The sequence below is a fragment of the Nasonia vitripennis genome, chromosome 5 (genome assembly GCF_009193385.2).
Source record: "Nasonia vitripennis strain AsymCx chromosome 5, Nvit_psr_1.1, whole genome shotgun sequence".
Taxonomy (NCBI): domain Eukaryota; kingdom Metazoa; phylum Arthropoda; class Insecta; order Hymenoptera; family Pteromalidae; genus Nasonia; species Nasonia vitripennis.
Window position 1 is genome coordinate 5026119 of NC_045761.1, and position 19899 is coordinate 5046017.

Here is a 19899-nt window from a genome sequence, read left to right on the forward strand (position 1 = left end):
AATCTTACTTGTGCGCGAACTCAAATCGATTTGTTTTTGTCTACGTCGGACCTCTGTGTATATAATGGAAAAAGAACAAAGGCAAATCGCGAAGAAAATTGATTCTCTACACTCGCAGTGCACATATACCATTATATAGCTACGCCGCAGCGCGCCATCGCGTTCGGCTAATGTCAAACAACAAAACCTAATAATTCGCTTGTCAGCGCGGAAAATTAAACTTCCATTGCGCAGCGACTGCAGCTTCCGTACCAGGGCAAAAAGAAACAAAGAAAAAAAACTTGATCCAACCGCAGTAAAATAGAGTCCCAATCAACGGGAGCTCATAGCAGTCGATCGATCATCCAAACGGCCGCCGATGTGTATTAGAATTGCAAATGCGGGCGCAGGCAATCAGCGCAGCTCGCAAATAAACACGTATATAACATAACCAACCGTTCGAGGGTTGCGGTGTGCAGGGGCCGAGGTGTCACGCTCTGTACAGCCTCGTCCATCAGCTGGTAGCGAAGGTAATCGTCGCGCGGCTGCTGCCGGTCACCGGAGCCGCTGTTGGGTCCGCACTTGTACTGACTGTGACTGGCCACGTGTTTACGCTCCCAAGCGGCGCCAGGACTCTCCTGGTGCTTGTACGGACCGTCGAAGGCCGCGGCTATCGACGACATGTTGAAAGCGCAGATCGCTGAGCCGGCAATAGCGTTGCTGTGGGGTGAATGAAATTTGGAATGGTTATATTATAACCTTAATGACATCTGGTTATTACGAGACACTTGTCCGAGACGACACGTACCTGGGCGTGGTGAAGGTGGCGTAAACGAGTCCTTCCTCCGGCTGGTAAGCCATACCCTGAATCTCGTCGTAGTAGAATGGAAACTCGCCGGGAAGTGAGCAATTGAGCCGAGCCTTATTGAAGGTCGTCCAGACGTCCTTTATGATCGTGCTGCCAGGATCGTATTTGCAGATTCGCGCGATCCTCGAGTAGATTCGCTGAAATCGATGAAAATGAGCGCTCGAGTCAGTAACGGAAATTGTTACGAAGCGTCAGCTGTTTGTTTTTGCTGAGCTGATGCGTACATAAGTGGAGAGACTTCGCGTGCGTAGGAAACGGAGATGAGATTACGACGGTGTCGTGGATATAAACGTGCGTATTTATAGCATTTACGACCGTCTCTCTCGAGATTGTCGCGCCAACAATGCGAATAGATTACTCATGCATCAGGTGTAATAATACCATAGCCACTGCATATGCAATCAAAGAAAAACAACATACCTTGCCGCAGTTGATGTACTCCACGGCGGACTCCCTGAAGAGAAAGTAGACGTAGTCGTCGGTATCGAAGCTTCCGACGAATTGCGGATTGTCGAGCCATCTGCGAACGAGAGACACAGAACATGAGAAAAATCCCATTTCATCGCCTGCGCTGCGCTGCACAATCACGGCATTCAAGCGCTTTCATATGCGCGCGAGAATGACTCATTGCGAGAGAGAGAGAGAGAGAGAGAGAGAGAGAGAGAGAGAGAGAGAGAGAGAGAGAAGCACTTACTTGGAATCGTACTGGCGAGTACGGAGGTTCGGTGAGCGGTAGATGGCCGGGTAAGCGCCTGAGAAGTCTGTCGGCGTCCCGGCAAAAAGACCGCCCGACTGTCCGCGCGCCAGTATCGCCGTAACGTTCGAGTGGGGCGAGTAAGGGCACATCGCCACGCCAGTCATCCGGGATGTCACGACGGTGATGTTCTCGATCTGAAAGAGACGTTTTTGTTTTATCGTCGTTGCTCTTTTCGAGTGCGAGCGTGACTGAGGGGAGACGGAGCTTTCAGTGGAGCCGTTGTTTTGCGTCGTGTGATAATATATAGTCTCGAAATTCAAAACTCAATTAAACTCGAATAGCCGCATACCTTTCTCCAGGTGCACTCGGGACTGAAGGCGTTGGTGCCGCAAGTGAAGAGGCTCTTGCCGTTGCTCAGCAAGACCTTGATGTAGTTGTGACAGTCCTCGACGCTCTGGCCCTTGTCCTGGCACATAGAGGTCTTCTCCTTGGCCGCGGGCCATGTCGCTTGCTCCAGCGGCGTCAGCGAGTTCAAGGTCAGCCGGTAGAGATTGTCCCTGCAAGCACGAAAAATCGGCCTCGTTATTACATTAAAAATAAAACTAACGAGCTTTATATGATAATGTCGTAATTATGCGCCGACGCTATTTTCCCCTCGATTTTAACTATATAATACTAGCCTCCGCCGCAATGAAATCTAGAGCTTACGTGTATTTTATGCGAGTGAAAAGGAAAAACGCAGCCGTGCATAAATAACGCGTACTTGTAAAAAGGAGCGCGCGCGCGACAGCCCACATAAAATTCGCTGATTTTTCTCGCTCCCGCGCGCGCGCGCGATTCCAATAATATCGAAGTCGAGGCTCTTATAATATATCGGCACTGACCATTTGCAAGCTGCGGCGCATTCCGCGCGAGAGTTTCAAAACTAATAAATATACGAGCCGAGTATAAGGCGCGGCAGTGAGAGGCGCCGCCGCCGAAAAAAGCCTCGAGAGAGCGAGGAGGTTCGTCAACCGATGAAAGTATATAGCCAATCGTTCTGCGTACCCACATCTGCATCCGCGTGTACATATAAACTCGAGCGTAATAAACGCGGGCAGGCGCGACAGAGCGGCGACACTTTGTCGATACATAAATTACACTGCATCGCGCGCGCGGCCGATTGAGATACGGCGGCTGACTTTTTCGACGAGCTCTTTTTTTTCTCCTTCAATCTGTCGCCGTCGCTGATCGTTATATGCGACTCGTATGTAGCCGAAATATGGGCTACTTGTTCGGGATGGAGAAGTCAGTGCGTAAATCGCTCTCGAAATCGCTGTACGCTAACTAGTGTATAAATAAACCGGGAAGAGAGATAAGTCCGCGCTGCTGGAAAATAGAGCTATAAAAGCTCTATCTACGCGCGAGGCAAAATATTTACTTATGTAACTTATTAATCGTAAATAAGCGGAAAGTATTTAGCTCGCGTTATACATGTACGGCTATGGCTTTTTTTCTACTTCTGCTCCGCAGGCTAGAAAGAATTTTATGATTAATGCCCTGACCCATTTAATCTTTTTCTATCGGACGTTTCGTCAGTCTCTCGTATTGACAGAGATAATAGTCGCTCCACGCGCGCGCGAGCTTTTTACAGAAGACACTATACCAAATACTCGAGCTCCCGGCAAATTAGCGTAAACGTATTTACAATCGTCTAACCAAAATTCACGGTCTTTAGTATAACCGTATACGACTTCGGTCAGCTGTTAGCACTGCGAGTCTTTGTTTGCCCAGGTATAAATACCTCCGGCAAAAACAGCTTATCTCCGCAACGACGCAGAAAGTCCCCGTGTCGATCGACCAATCATTCCCCCCCCCCCCCTCTTATGTACATTATACATACGCGTCGACGATACGGATTGTCACCGTTTTTCCAAGCAGCAGCAGCTCGCTATCTCTAATATACTAAACATGCGCGCGCGACTGCATTTTTGACCGATCAGCGAGCCGAGACTATATACGCGTATATGCAGTGAAGCAGAAACGGCGCCTACGTGGGCGACGCCGCCGCCGCCGCCGTGGTCTACGTAATTATTATCACAAAGCGGAATTACAGGCGGTCGACGGCCAATTAATAACTGGCTCGCTCGCGACCGTTTTATATATGTATCGGCTATCCTATACAGCATGTGTGTGTATGTGCTGAGCTACCTTTCGGCCCACGAAGGCGCGTGCCGGCGTTGAGGTCGTTCTCGAGGCTTTTCGTTTTCCGCGGCTATCGCTATCCGATGCGGGCCTACGCGAATCTCGATGTATAAGGTGTCTCGCGCGACGACGTGTCTATTTTAACACAGCACAGCAACAAAGAAAAAATAATTGATTACATGCATTACGATCCAAATGTATCAACGGCATCTTCCATCGCTCACTTCTCAGCCTCGATCCCAGAGACAGAGATCAAAGCACTCTCGCTCTATATCTGAATGGCTAGATAGCCATGCACACGGACACGCGGTTGTACCCGTATACTCGTGTATGCGCGCGTTATAGGAAGCAATTCAGCGTCGCTTAACGCGCGCGAAAAATAATCTGACGGCTCTCGCACAAGTGCCCGAGTATGCGCGCGTAGGGCCCCGCCGCGCGACGCCGGCGTACACCACTTGCCGCATTGAAACAGATTATTTCCTGCTCAGCAAACAAACGTCCCTTATTTCGTCTTTCGAGTGCCGGCCTACTACTGCGCGAGTGCCTGCACGTATCCCATATCCATATGTATATAAGTCGTCGCTCGAGTGAGAGAGACAGCTGAGAACGGACAAGTTTTCCCGCGCGCGAGTGTAACGATTGATACCGTGTGCGACGTTGTATATTCGGAGTGACAACCGCATACCGCGTGTTGGAGACGTGTATAAATATATATTCCGAATTCGATTTTTTCTTCTTTTACATACACTGCAGAATTGAAAAAGTAGTCGCGGTCGCGCGACAACTCGTTCTATGGAAGTACTCGCGTAGGCGTCCCTCGAGTCCCGTCAGAAATAATTCGCGCCGATAGCCGGCTTTTCTGCAGGTGAGATAAGCGACCGCGCACACCTGAGAGAAAGAGACACGGCCAGATCGATTCTGATGGCTCGTGTGTTTTATAGCGGCGTCTTCCTCAGATTAAACTTGCTGGGCAATAAATATCGAGCGCATATATCAGAACATTCGGCTGTATATAATATATCGGAGGAATTTCGTAATTGAGGAAAAATTTGCATACCCGCATCTCTGATCGATCAATCACGAAGGTATAGAGCGCGCGCGATGAAATATTCGAATACATAGCGAGAAGCTGCGTGCAATTCGATTATAAGCTCGCGCTCGCTGTGATTGATTTTTTCTCGCTCGAAAATTCGCCTGCACTAAATCAATAGAAATTACGCCCTGCCGATCCAGGGTAATTGATACTGGAAACTCGTTCGCCGCGAAAAACGCCGCGTGTATATAAATTCTCGGCTGATTATCGGATCGTCGCAGAGTGTACACATACGCGCGCGCGATTCTCGCCAAAAATTACGACTGTATATAGGTATATACCCGGACGGTAATATCAATTTGGATCCGTTTTTATGGACAGCCACCACGGTACATACTAAGCAGATAAGAAGGGACGAATAAAGTATTGGGGCTCTGATAAGCTCGCTCGATCGCCCGGCGATGATTTATTTATAACACGTCTCGGATAATTGCAGGCTTTTCACTTATACAGTTATATACACGCTAGATTCTCATCGGACAAAATACTTTTATCGAGGGAACATGTCACCGCGCGCAAAAATTGAATTTTTCACCCCTCTTTTAATTTAATCGCTTATATATAAAACCGAGCACGCGAATAACGTCTCTCGCGTGCAGTGACGATGTAAGCGACGCTTTCGATCCAAGAAAGATCGATCAATATTTATAAGGCTTTTTTTTGGTTCTCAATCAAGCCCGTCGTCGTCGTCGGAGCGACTGTATACATCGGGGATATGCAGTCGAAAACAAGTGGCGACTCGAGTGAATAATGAACAATCACGCGCGCGGCGGCGCAGCGAGATTATTATACATTCCTTTTTTCTCAAAAGAGCGAGCTGTATATATACGAGAGGCGCTGCAGTAAAACAGGGTAGACCTATAAAGTGTTTGACAAGCTACAATCTCCTGCGCTCGACGAGAGTTATGAATTATTTAATTACGCTTGAAAACACAAGCGTCGATTTTACACGCGCTTCTACATAGGGTGTATGTATAGAGGAAGGCGCGCAGGAGAGCGAGCTTACACGGGAAGAGGCTACGAAGCGGATGAATTTTTTATAAACGAATTTATTCAGCGCAGCACCATCTTTCTCTCTCTCTCTCTCTCTCTCTCTCTCTCTCTCTCTCTCTCTCTCTCTCTCTCTCTCTCTCTCTCTCTCTCTCTCTCTCTCTCTCTCTCTCTCTCTCTCTCTCTCTCTCTCTCTCTCTCTCTCTCTGTACAGCTGGCCCGATGACGCGCGGCGCGCGATATCATTGAATTTTCAATCTCATGAATATTTTATAATAGAATTTCCATCTGCTTAAAGCTGCGCGAGGACGTTACGTGAATTAGTGGCTCACTTCCTCGGGGGATGTTGCGAGTCTAATTTCGTTTTGTGCGTGCGCGCGTTGTGTATATATATTGTCTATTGTATACGCACACTCGCCAAGTCCTGTATAATACAACGGAGCAGCATGAGCGGCGGCGCTACGACGTAACTGCGCGGGATCATTAAAAATTCAGCAGCGCGTTCGTTCGGAGAGATTTTCCGCCGTTCTCTCTCTCTCTCTCTCTCTCTCTCTCTCTCTCTCTCTCTCTCTCTCTCTCGTGTATACACGCGCGGTGCGAACATTAGATTTACGAACTCGGCTCAGCGCAGCGAGTGGATATTTACGTATTTATGCCATAATGCCAAAGCTCGTATACAGCTCGCTCTTTTGCGTATCCGTGTACTTTGAGCGAATTCGCATTTTCCTCTCGATTTTCAAACGGCGGCAGCCGTTTAAAAGTCCGCGAACAAACCGAGTATTAATTATACACGCGTGGCTATGTGCAGGGATTGAGTAAGGTATATAAGAATGATTTAATCCGCGCGCGCTCGCGGAAAATGCAAATCCTCGGCGCCGGTTCGACGGCGGCACGCGCCCACTTTCCCTCTCCGCGCGCGCACCTGAGACTGGAATAACGGTCAGATATAAAGACGAGGACAATGGCTGATAAATCGAAATTCCCGTGTTTTCCTCTTTCTGCGTACCCATTGGTTTTTCTCTTGTGCGCAGCCTAATCTAATTACGATAACCTCGGTGATACAAGCGAGATTCTGAATTTATATCACGGATATGTTTATACACTCCGAGAGGCGAAACAATCGCGCACGAGTGAAAGGCAAGGTCGCGAAATAGCCCCCCTTTCTGAACTAGAGCATCGTGCGTTTACGCACCGCACAAAGGACCGAAGGATCGCGCAATATCTTCGATTCTTGATCGTATCTAGAAAATTGTACAGAAGTAGATTTATCGGTTAACCCGGAAACCCGTTCGTTTGTCGCAAAATAATCGGTAGCTTGAGACACGCGAAAATATGTGTCTCGCTGGTAATCGCGTGATTATGACGCGGAAATATATAATACAGCTGCTTTATATTGACACTCGAGGCGGTGCGAGTCTAGTTATATGCACGTCTCGTGTGTGTGTACGCGCGAACGACAAAATATCCGCGATTTTTCGATAAGATACGCCGATAATTGCCCCGATACTTTATTGTAGGAAGATGTGAAAGGCGGCTCGCACCGCGCGCGGGTGAGAAAAATTTCCGCGCTTTTATTCATTTTTTTGCGAACTCCGTTATGCAAAATTTCGCTCTCACTCGGTCGCTCTGTTTGGTCATTAGCATATTCGCGTTCATATAGTTGTAGCACATACGCGCGCGGAGTTTGGCAATTAAAGCGCGCGACAAAACGAATAACACCGATAACTGCCGCTGCAACTTGTGCGAAATAATAAGCGTAAAAAGCGAACGGCTGTATATAAAATTTTGCAAACGAGTAGCTCAAAACGTATGCATCAGCTTAAAAAGCGACGGAGGCATCGAAATTCGGCGCACGTGTGCACAATACCACATACACGCCCGTATAGCGTTCGCGGGAAAAAAGAAGAGTCGCGTGGCGTAGAATTTCGCAAACGCAGCAGCGAGATGAAAGAGGATAGGAGCTACTGCAGTCTCTCTCTCTCTCTCTCTCTCTCTCTCTCTCTCTCTCTTTCTCTCTCTTTACTCCATTGAAACGTCAGCCGCTGCTATATATACAGGCACGTGCATTCGTACACAAGCGCAGGCGGATATCCGCGGCTGCTTATACGATTCGCGTATGTGTACCTGTACACACACGTAGGCTACCGATCGTCCCACGTGCGTGTACCTTTATACGTATGAATTATACCGCGCGTCCCGCTATTTCTTATCGTGAGGCGCATTATATACCTGAGATGCGACGAGCGAGCATCAGTTGTCTTCTTTATTTTTAGAAGCGGAGGTACCCGCGATGTGTTTCGCCTCTCTCTCTCTCTCTCTCTCTCTCTCTCTCTCTCTCTCTCTCGAGGAAAATTATATATTCACGCGGGGGAAAATATTCGAGCTTTGCAGTCCTCGTCGGTGATTAATGCTCCCCGTTACAATGGGGCATTCAAACGAACGAATAAAGCTCTTTCCGCTCTCGCGCATTCTCAATTATGAAGTTGGAAAGTGAAGTATAAGAGAAGCCATTATGCGCAAGCTTGCGAGGAGATTCAATTGCGCGACGTATCTCGGTCGTGCTAATTTTAACGAGCCGCGCGCGCGCGTCTGTGTACAGCTCCGATTTGTGTATATAGGTACAGGTCGCAGCTTGCTAATGCGTGTATAAAATAAAGGAAAGGGGGGGAAAAGCACGCCGAAGTCGGTAGCTCGTTATGTGCGCTCGAGGGCCGGTTATAATTGTTCTGTACTCTCCGGTCTACATCGGTGGATAGGCACCTGGTCGATATCCTCGGGCGGTTCGTGTTTGTATTGCATTCAAACTTCTTCGGTCACTCAAAACTCGAGCTATTCTGTAATCGAGAGCGTATATATTACGAAAAAAGTCTCCATACATACGCCGCGCGGGAGAGCAAAGGCTCTAATGGCGCACTTAATTGCAGTCGCGGAAAAGTGACTCTCGGGCGAGAGTGCAGCTTCTTAGATTGAATTAAACTTTTACTCGCAGCCTCTGCTGGCCCCTTTGACTCTTTTGACTCTCTGCTCCTCGAAAATTCCCTGCGCCGTAGGTCGATAATGAGCTTCGCTTACGAGAATTCTTTCTCACCCTCACTCGCAGAGTAGCAGCAGCTGCGGCCGTTTGTGTAATCGAAGCTACGGGTGTATAGGTTAATGGCACGAGTGCGATTAATGCGCGCACCGGACAGGCTCCAGCTTTGCTCGCGGATCATCGAGCTGTGGTTAACCCGCTCGATAATCGCAGCTGAATTCGGTTCGAGTGATTTGGCTATACTACACTGATGGAATTACTCGCGATTTCAAGGACGAGCGATTCTCTGCAAATTCGCGGATTGCGGAAACGTTGCGTTGGGCAATCCTCTGGTTAGTCATCCGTGCGGGAAACTGTGATTCATTGCGGCGCGGAAGATGAGGATCGAGAAAAATGCGGCTTTCCATAAGCAGAGAACAATGCGCAGTCTAGCGCGTGTAACTGTCGTTAAAAATCACGAGAACGACACTCGCCGCACACGGGCGTTGCGGAGTCTCTGTCATCACAAGCACCGAGAGTGTGACTCACGACGCGAGAGGTCCTTATTTAAACACGCGCCGGATCGATGAAAGCTCTATGAGAGCTTTGGAAAAATGCCGGTTACACAAGGGACTTCCTATGATGCATCACTTATGTATACTCGCGGGAGCGGAATTGAATGAAGGATTTTTCATCGTGCGGCTATTTCTATGAGGTATAAATCTGTCGGAGCAGCTCGAGACGTGTTGGGAAAGAGTCTAGCGATTCGAGGATTTTGTCGACTTGGCTTTACTGGCGTAAAAACGTGCGTACAGCTTCTTGAGGGTTGAAACCGTTGAATAAGAAATATATGCTTATCTCGTATACGCAGTAGGTGCCTGCATTCACAGCGTCGTGGACAATTGAATTTCGCGAAAAGCCAAGAAAGAAAGGAGAACAAGTTTTCCCCTGCGTGACAAGCGCGATACCTCTTTCTCACAAAGCTGCCGCCGCTGCACTTGCGGATAAAGACACACGTGTGTACTCGTTATTATTGCAGGCGAGAGAGAGAGAGAGAGAGAGAGAGAGCGGTGGCAGTCTTTTTTTCGCGCCTCGCGAAAAAAGACGCACTTGCGGTCTGTGGACCGACCGCTAATGGACGTCGAACAACTCGATACTTTGAAAAAATATCGAGTTACCGGACTTTGAGGTGTATACAGCTTTCAATCGAAATTCCGCACGATTCGCGTCAGGATCGCTCCGCTGCAAATTTTTCGGTTAATTGAGCTATTTCAATGAGAGAGAGAGAGAGAGAGAGAGAGAGAGAGAGAGAGAGAGAGAGAGAGAGAGAGAGCGGCGGAGCTTAAAAGGCGAAGCTCGCGAGAGAACCGGTGTGTGCTTGGAAAAAGAAGAGAAAAATCGGGAAATCCGAGTGGGCAATCCGTCTCTCTCTTTCTCGCTCCACCTGTAGCACGCGCTCGCACTCGCTCTCGGAAATTATCGCGCCCTGGTCCGTGTGGGCCGGCGACTAATGGCTGTGCACTGCGTATATAAGTATAGCTCTCCGTCTGTGTATGCGTACACTGCACCGGTCGTTTCTATTAATAGAAGAGCGCGAAGGTGTCGTGCCGCCGGGCCCCTCGATATCGATCGATTTAAGACGCGTGTCTGCAGCCGCGGCTATGCACGCTGATAACGGCTGGCGCTTGATTTTATATGCGCTCGGCGTTTTATTGCAAATATATAGTATATGCGTATACGTAAGACGGATCGGACAGAGCGGTAATTTTTTGAGCCTTCAGTCGCGAGATTGCTTCTCTCTCTATACTGCGCGGTGAGAGACTGGAAGCAGCAGACCCGTAATCATTTTGATTGACACTCGCTCTCTCGCGCACTCTTCCTTTTTTCATCAGCTCGAGCACATACACACACACACACACACACACACACATACGAGGCCCGTCCGATCCGCCCGAGCGATTAAGGTCCCGTTACAGCGTATTTAGTTAATTACAGATGTTGCGGGAGGGCGACCTTATTATTAGTATACTTTCTTCGTCATCTCTCGCGCTTTTTCGAAAAATTGCTTTTCTCATATAGAAGATCGCCCACGCGAGATACGGCGACTAGGGCCACGTATACCACAGAGTCGTGTGGCCGTTTGCAAAAGGACGGAAATCTGGTAGTCACGGAGCCGACGGCGTGGGCCGCATGTGAATGCGCTCGTTTGGCACTCGTTGTATACGTGCGCGCACAATTGCGAGGAATATACGTTTTTTTCTCCTTCGCAGGAAAAGAGTTGATTTTTCGGAGTGAATTAATCGACTGTCGATGGTTTTTGTCGTGCCACCGCAGGGAATTAATTGTGTTCGGCCATTCGCGGAGGCAGCTGATATAGCGAGAGAATATTAATGTGGGAGTCGACGGGCGTCGGCTGAATTTCAATTTTCGCGCCTAGGAGACGTACGAATTGCGCGATTAGCATACAACGTATAGATCGTATATGTATATTTAAAGATTCACTGTTATGTCTGGCGGGAAATTTAAAAATAGCTCTATTATACGACTGCCAGAAGGAAAACAGCGAAATAAATATAAGCCTCGGGAATAGACAATGCCACGCCGGGAGCGTGATTTAAAGAGCGAGTTAATCAAATTGACACCGCTAAACACTCCCACGCCTCTTCCAATCTTCACTCTATCTCGCTATAAACCCTCGTCTCTCCGAAAAGTCCCTCCCGAAAACAAACAGGCAATTTCGGAAAGCCCGGCAAACAAGAGGGCAGCTCGCAAATTGCTGCACTCGATATGGAGGAGAGACGGCGACGAAGTGCAGAGAGCGAGAGCCGATCGTGGTGCTGGATTTGGCGCGGAGCCAGTGTTTTGTCTGCGTGGAGCGATGACGTGCCGGTGACCGTTGGACGAGCGAGAGAGAGAGAGAGAGAGAGAGAGAGAGAGAGAGAGAGAGAAATCTGAGAGAGGGTGTGACCCTTTTACGCTCGTTAGACGCCTTCTCTAGACTGATTTCCATTCGGAATATCCAACGGAAAGCTCCCCCCCGCTATAATTGTATTTTTATCTTGACCAAAGAACGCGTCGAGTGCGCGCCGCAATAAGAAAAGAGAGAGAGAGAGACAACCCGACGAGGAATCCAAGGCGTAAAACGGGCCAAGAACACCACGACGACGCGCGACGAAATCCCTCTTTCTCGCACATGCCCGGCTAATTATTAGCCTTCGCGGGTTTATTTCCGAGACGTCCTCTTGGCCGGCGTCCAGATGCGCACTGTGCGCACGTGAATACTCCAGAAACTTCCTGCACGCGGCTTTGATCGCGCGGGTTTATTTAGCGCGACGATTCAGGAGGAAATTCGCATCGAGTCGCAAAACTCACCTCGCGCCCACGACGACTTGCTGTCTGGCGACGTCGAAGAGCAGCTGCGAGTATGTGGTGACGCCGTCCTGCTGGAAAACCCTCTTGTCGGTCAAGTCTGAAACAGAGAAGAAGCGAGAGTTGATTATTCATGCGTGTAGCGAAAATAATAATAATGTTCTTAATCAATATCCGCTCTCGTCGCATGCAAGCACGGACGAAATGAGAAATAGAGTAAGAGGAGCGAGTCACATCCGCGCGCGCGAGCGATGTGTTCATTACCCCGGTTTATTAGCTTCCCGACGAGAAGCTCTACTGCCAATCATCAGAGGCGGAGAGAGAAAAATCGTATGGCATCACGGGGAGAGAAAAAAAGGTGAGATATCGGAGCTTCGGACTGCGTGTATCGCATATACACACACGCGCGAGCGTCGCTCTGCAGGTAATTTATCTCATCGCTCTCCGCACGTGTAGGTTGTGTAACGTGGAAGTATACACCTATATTTATTTGTACACGCGGTGGAAGATAAAATTCTCCGATAAAACGTGGAATATATCGCGCGTATATACTTATATATATATATATATATATATATATATATATATATATATATATATATATATATATATATATATATATATATATATATATATATATATATATATATATATACACGTCGAATTCCTAAAAAAACAAGCTGTCATCACAACGAGATCGAAACTCTCCACTACGCTTGATCTCTATATTTACTGCAATATGCAAGAGGCGTGAACCTCCAATGCGAGCCTCTGGCTACTTCATATCCGATCTATCCACGTAGCATTATATTCCTAAAAACGAATCGAAAGGCAAAGTCTGGAAGACTCCGCGCGCGTGCGCAACTGATTAGCAAAGGAAGCGCGCGACACGTATATAATTTTCTGCTCGGCTCGCGCGCGATCTTATTTCACAGTCGAGCAGCTCCATATCTCGAAGTGTACATGCGACTGCATATAGGCGTCGAGCCGTAGCCGAAGAAACAACATCGAGAGAGAAGGAAAAAGGAGAGAGTTTGCAGTATAGATATAGAGTGTATGGATGATCCCGGGCTCGGGCATCATCAGCAGAAAAAGCACATCAGGCGCTCGGCTCTTCCTTCCTCTACTAATGCGCTTCTCCGTGCAGCTCTATAGCAGCTTCTTCATAATTGCGAGTAGTCCATTTTGTAAGCTCTTCCTCTTCTTTTTATCTACCGCTGCTGCTGCAGCAGCAGCTTTTTGTGACACTCGATACCTCGAAGGGACGTCGATCGAGCGCTGAATCCCTCTGATTTTTTTGCAGCTATATAAGAGACGCGATACACTTTGCCGAGTACGTTTTTCGATTAGATTTTCCGTCGAAGCGTACCGATTATTCGAAACAAAACGACTGCAACGTCGGCGAAAAAGGAGGAAGGAAATTAAATTAAAGCCTCGGTTTTTCCGAGGGCCGTCGAATTACCATAACACGTCGATAATCAGCCGAGTTACGGGGGGCGCGCGACGTCGCGCGGGCAAAGAGCAAACAAGATTTAATCCGAGATTAAGCTCCCCCCCTTTTACGCTGCAGTTCCACGCGTTAAGTTATTCCCGCTTGAAATTTCGCGCATAAATTCTTCCACGGAGAGTAATTACCAGCCGCGGAAAAATTGAAGGCCGCCGTGCCGAAATCGAATCGAAAATCGGAGCCAGGCCAATTACGCGTGTATACACGCGTGAATTTTCAGAGACAAGTCGGACCACCGTGGTGGGGCTATGTTAATAAGCGGCTAATTGCAACGCACTCGGGGTTTTCCGAGATTCCTTCTCTCTCTCTCTCTCTCTCGCTCTCTCTCTCTCTCTCTCTCTCTCTCTCTCTCTCTCTCTCTCTCTCTCTCTCCTTCGGAATGATTGAAGTTGATGGATCTTAAGTGCGTAATTGCACGGTTCTCGCTGTCGGTAAATGCGATTGTTCGGCTGCGCGAGGATGAGAGTGACATTTTAAACGCTTGTGTGCTCACCGGAATACGACGTTCGAAAATATCGCTCGCGAACGAGTATATGTGTGTAACGCCGTGATTGCGCAGATTTTAATAGTGTGTATTCTCGCAAAAAGAAGAAAAAATTCGCAAAGGAAGTCGCGCCGTCACGTTCCCTCCGCGGCTAGAAAGAGGAGTAGCTTCCTTTCCGCGAACGCTGGCCGCTTTTTCTAAGTCTGCAGCTGCGTGCGCCAGGTACACACAACGCTCGCTCTACCTTGAACAACGCGTACAACCGGCCTTGAGTGCATTGACGCTTTGAGCGTGCTCGCTCTCTCTCTGGCGGCTTCGGTAATTTCACTCGAGCGCGCGTTGCAAGCTCATTTCTTCGACTCTCTGTCTTTCCGCGCGTTGTTACTTTAATACGCGTGCGCGCATGGGACCTTATGGCGCATTGTTCGCCAGGCGATGAGTTCTGCCTATACACCGCCTGCCCCGAGCGTTAATTGCGTTCGCGTGCGTCGTTCGCCTTGAAAAGAGTATTTGCACGGTTGAATTGAATTTTCGAGATTCTGCAGAAAAGTCGAGAATAAAGCTGTGCTCGGCTTGATATCGAGAAGCTCCGCGCGCTCGAAGGGATAGAAGCAGCGCGGTAGCTTTTTTACGTTCGCGCAACCGGACGATCGAGCCCAGTTAGCATAACCTGCTCGGCTGGCTCGGATCTCCGTGTTTTTCTCTCTGCCTCTCTCGTTCGCTGCCGTAAGGACGATCGCGCGAAGGTTCAGAGCCCTTCGGGGCTTCTAGCCAGAGATTGATGGCCGCGTAATGGAAGCTTTGTCCCTCTCTCTCCGAAGCGCGCGAGCCCGCGAACGGCAGTTATAAGAGAAAATAACGAGTGAACTTTTGTTTTCTCGCTTTGCGCGCAGCTTCGACGTGCGTACGACCGCAGCGAGCGATTATAAAGCCGAACGAAAGAGGGAGAGAAGGGCTTGAATTATTATTTTCTCGCGCGTCTGTGCGCGAGTTTTTCGCGCGCGAGCGATGAAATACGAGCGGCGAGAATTTAAAATTGATTTACATTGTGCGAAGCGTGGATCGCTAATGCGACAGGCCGATAAAACTTTCAATGGACTGATGATTTCGGGTTTTCCTGTGAGCTGTGCAGAGACGCGCGGGATTTTCCTCGAATCTGATGAGAGCTGCAGCTTTTTCTCCTCGAGGGGGACGACTGCGGGAGCTTCGGAGGAGGAGAGGCAAAAAGAGAGAATGTCGTTATCCGCTTCCTCCGAGGGAGAGAAATATCTAAACTCGAAGGAAATAAAAGTTCGGTCGCGAATCCAAACGATAAATGTTTACCGTTTTCATAGAACTTTCGCAAAAAAAAACTTCAGCGTCCTCGAACCAACGTGTAATCTTCCCGCATACAGCCGCGATATTTTCTTCCAACGAAGCCTCTCTCCGTACGAAACGTATTACCCGAAGTGAAGCCGTCCATTTTTCAACGCTTCCGTGAGAGATCGTTTATTCGATGATCGGCAAAGTATAGTCTCTTCTCTCTCGCGCTCTCCGCGATGCCGTATCGAAGCGCCTCCAGCGTTACGATCGCTCACCGTTGCTCGACTCGCTGATTCTTTTGGGCAGCCGTTAAAAATACACGCTTCGAACGCGAACAGCCTCGCGCGTTATACACACTCGCTTTGCATTACGGTAGCTGCGCGGTAGCGTTGTTTTTCCGCTTTTCGGGGTGTGAAATTTCACGCCGGAGCCACTTAAACGCGACGCGAGATGTCGAAACGCGCTTTTCTCTTTCGACGCGATGAGCCGAGAGAGATAAAAGTGTCCGCGTACACACTGCACCGTCTCGGAGAGAGAGAGAGAAGAGCTGTTATGAAAGTCTGACGTCCCGAGCGTGGAAAGAGAATAATCCTCTTAGTCCTGACCGCGAGAATATATATATATATATATATATATATATATATATATGTGTTTATTTATAATATCTCGAGCTGGGGAATGCAGGCGGGAGAGATTCTCCTTAGCAACGAAATTCGTTCGCTCTTTAACGCCGATACCTTTTTTTCCTCTCTCCTGCTCATTCTTCCCGTACGGAGTCGACTTTTTTCCATCGTTGTTGCGCCGCTGCAGCTCTTAATTTATGCTAACTCATTTTATGACGGGGAATCGGCTTATGGTTTATGGAGAATTTTTAGCTTTTATCACCCGGCGCGCGAGGGAAATCCTGCTTGACAAATTGAGACGTACAAACAAGGCGCGCGTGTACGAGCTTTTTATACTTCTCACGGCGATTTTTCGGTCCCTGCGTACACTTTTTATTGCTTAATTTATACCATTCGGCAGCCATTTACCGGATACGCGCGATATTCCGATGGAAACCTAGTTAGCCTTTTATTTACGAGCGACACGCAGCGCGAGCTCATCCGCTTAGCCCTTTATTACTCGACGGCATCGTCGGAGTCCGCTGCAATTTCCCGCTGTAAAAAGGACGAGATCCCTCCCGATCGATGGCCCCACGCAGTCGAGCCTTATTCTTTTCTTCCTCCTTTCCCCACGAGCACGAGGAAGAAAAGAGAGAGACGGCAGCGCGATCCGAAGAATCCAGCTGGAAAGCGTCAGAAATTGAAGGAGCTGCGTTATGACAAGGAATGCGAGGCTGCATCGGCGCGGAAGAAACCGAACTCGGGAAAAACAAAAAAAAAGAAAGAGAGAGAAGCCGACGATCAACAGGTTCAAGCAGCGCTTACCGGTCGCCTCTCATCGGGAAAGCGACGACGGAACTCATTGCTCCCGCGCGCCATATAGCCCCGGCCTTGATTGAAAGTACCGCGGGGCACTTTTCTCGGAACGTGATCGAGCGTACGAGGCTCGTTCGCCGAGAAAGCATAGAAGCGATTTTCTTCTATACGTGTACCAGCGCGCACGTGTGCGTGAAATACCGATCGCCAAGAGAAGAAGAATCGCGGACAATCGTCATTATGCGGAAAGGTTATAATACGTGAAGTAACCGTGTCTCACGCGGATTCGCGGCGAGAATCTTCGTAACACACGCGATACGCGATATCGATTGTCCGCTCGGCTCTCCCTCACAAAGGCGTCGGACCGCAAAACCACAGCGATACACTTTCGAAAATCGGCCCTGCTCTGCGCTCGCACGAAGCTTTCTCGAGTAATTACGCGCACGATCTCACGCGCGCGCATGCGACGCTCGTTACTCTCAGCAGCTTCTTCTTTTTATCACGCGCACGATAATAACGGCCCGCGCGCTGACTTTTCAGATCTTTCATGTTTATTGCGCGCGGGCATCGCGCGGGAGAACGTGTTTCGCTCTCGAGTATACATCATACCCTCTCTCACGAGCTTGTCTTAATTAGCAGCTGTGTATTACAGATGTACATCGGCGGCGTATAAAAGTTCGCCGAGGGAAGATTAATATAATAAGCCGGAGGAGTCGCATCTAACTCGACCGAAAGTCTATATCGCCGAGCTGCGCACACCTGCGCTAATTCCTGGAAGACTCTCCCTCGCTTCCTTTCCGAGGCGGGTAAAAAAAGTCCGCAGCAATCTCTCGCGCGCAGCTGATTTGTACTCTGGTCTCGCGAGGCGACAATGTCGCTCCTTATACATCGCCTATAGGAAGGGAGAGAAAAAGTGGAGCGCGAGAGCGTGTAAGGCGAGACAGTATAGAGGCTCTCTTCGAGATGAAATAGGAGCGAGGAAGTGCGCGGGAGTGCGGATGGGCATTTCGCGGCCTATATTGCCCATTTCTCAACTCTCGCGGGCTTTTATACTTCCGCGTGTGAGATTCTCGATTGGCTCGTGGGTCGCGCAATTAAAAAGTTTTATCGACGCCGATCGGTAAACTGCTGGAGTTCAAGGACGCTCTTTCTCCCCCTTCGGCACTTCTTCTTCAATTTCACGCCGGCTGCGTCCGCGCTTGTTGTTCTTCTTCTTCTTCTTCGAGGGAGAGAACACACGTGCGGAGGAGGGTGTATAACGTGTTGCTCGCTTCGACTTTGGAGATAAGATTCGCTTGTTCGGTTTTCGTTGTCGAAGGCGCGACTGGATTTACGAGCTTTATGAAAATTCACCGTGCACTCGCGCGCTGAGATTTACGGGCTGGTTTATTGCGGAGGATCGAGAGAGAGAAAGAGAGAGAGAGAGAGAGAGAGGCGATGAAAAAAATTCAGTCGCGGGGGAAGAAACAATGGAGAGAGAGCGAGGAGTACAAGGCGCTAAATCGACGTTCGCTGTTGCTAGCGACCGTGACTTTTTCCTTGTAAATCCGAACTCCGAGAGTGGGATGGTCATTGCTTATTTATGCCGGAGAGTCTATTCCGGAGTATACCTTCAGGTCTCTCGGTCACGAGCTTAATTGACCGGGGTCAGGCGCGAGAGGTAACCAGAATCTGCACATTAGAGCTCCGCTAAATTTACTCTCTGCTCTGCAGTGCATAGCCTATATAATTTATTGATTAATCCTACTTTCGAGTTGCTGCTCTTTCTCTCTGTCTCCCCTTTTTCTCGAGGTGCAACCTATGCGAATAGGTCGCATTGGCTGTTTCGACAAAACATACTCGCTGTATACATCCTCCAGCAGTCGAATTAGCATACTCCATCTTTCGCCCCCGAAATTATCCAAATTTAAGCAATTTCTACAAATTAGTCGGCCGCGCGGGAGGTATACACAGGGCGCACCCTAATTTTAGGCAAAACGCTCGATTTTAGGCGTAGCCTCGAAATAGACAACGCCTCTCTCTCTCCCCCGTGTGCGTCTTTATTTACATACACGAGCGAACGAGAGAGCCGTCGTCCGTGTAAAACAACGGACATCCGCGTCACGGGCTGATGCTATTTCCAGATCGAAATTACCTACGGGCAAACAAATCGAGACTATGGTAGTCCGGCGTTCGCGAATATAATGCTGCTGTGCACGGTATGTACGGCGAGAGCTGAGAGTGAGAGAAGGAACACAGCAGCAGCATCCAAGAGAGGAGACGAGAACGAAGGTATATACATACGGGGCTCTGATTTACAGGCTGGAAGAGCGCGGTGATTTACAACGGCTGCGCGACGCGCTTCCAGCAGCCATGTGTGTACGTACACGCGTTCCTTCCGTCTCTCTCTCTCTCTCTCTCTCTCTCTCTCTCTCTCTCTCTCTCTTTCTCTCTCCTCTCGACCACTCCCTATACAGCACAGCAGCCTATACATGGCCTCTAGCATTCGTTACGCGCGAATTGTGTGAGTGCGTGTATATATAACTCTTTCTCCGACTTCCCGACACTATAGTCTGCCTGGCTCTCGGGGTCATTTTTCTCCTTTCTTTATTTAAAAAAAAAAAAATAAATAAAAAGAGTCGCCCGTCTCTTTGACTTTCGCGCCTCTTTCTGTGGATATTTTCACTTTTCGAGCGGAAAATGGAGAACAAAGCCGAGAACGGAGAATCTTCGCCTTTTGACGACATTAACGTCAGACGCTGGCCATTGATTTTCATCCCGCTGTCTGAATTTGCTACCAGCAGTTTCTTCGCGCTCTTTTCTTTTTCTATATATCAGCGCTTGCGCGAGAGCTGTTCTCGGCACCTCGTTATTTTCGCCGCGGCTTTTTACGCATCGCCTCGCGAACGATCGTTTGTCCGCACCAGTTTCCACGACTACTGGAAAATCTTCGCGAGTTTCGGAGATCCGCTTGAACTGTGCATATGAGCGATCTTATAATCGAAAGTGCAACAGCTCG

At 48.9% G+C, this 19899-nt stretch overlaps 1 protein-coding gene across 2 annotated transcripts in view; it reads right to left on the bottom strand.

Moving 5' to 3' along the window:
• The window catches only part of LOC100120153 (semaphorin-5A), a 49792-nt gene that overhangs the window by 5447 nt on the left and 24446 nt on the right, over positions 1–19899 (bottom strand). For both annotated transcript variants that reach the window (XM_031932051.2, XM_031932052.2), the window contains exons 3-8: positions 12194–12290; positions 1894–2101; positions 1542–1738; positions 1268–1367; positions 788–984; positions 436–699 (exon numbers count right to left, since the gene is read on the bottom strand). In XM_031932051.2, coding sequence (XP_031787911.1) covers positions 436–699; positions 788–984; positions 1268–1367; positions 1542–1738; positions 1894–2101; positions 12194–12290 — 1063 coding nt within the window. The remainder of the gene's footprint in view (positions 1–435; positions 700–787; positions 985–1267; positions 1368–1541; positions 1739–1893; positions 2102–12193; positions 12291–19899) is intronic.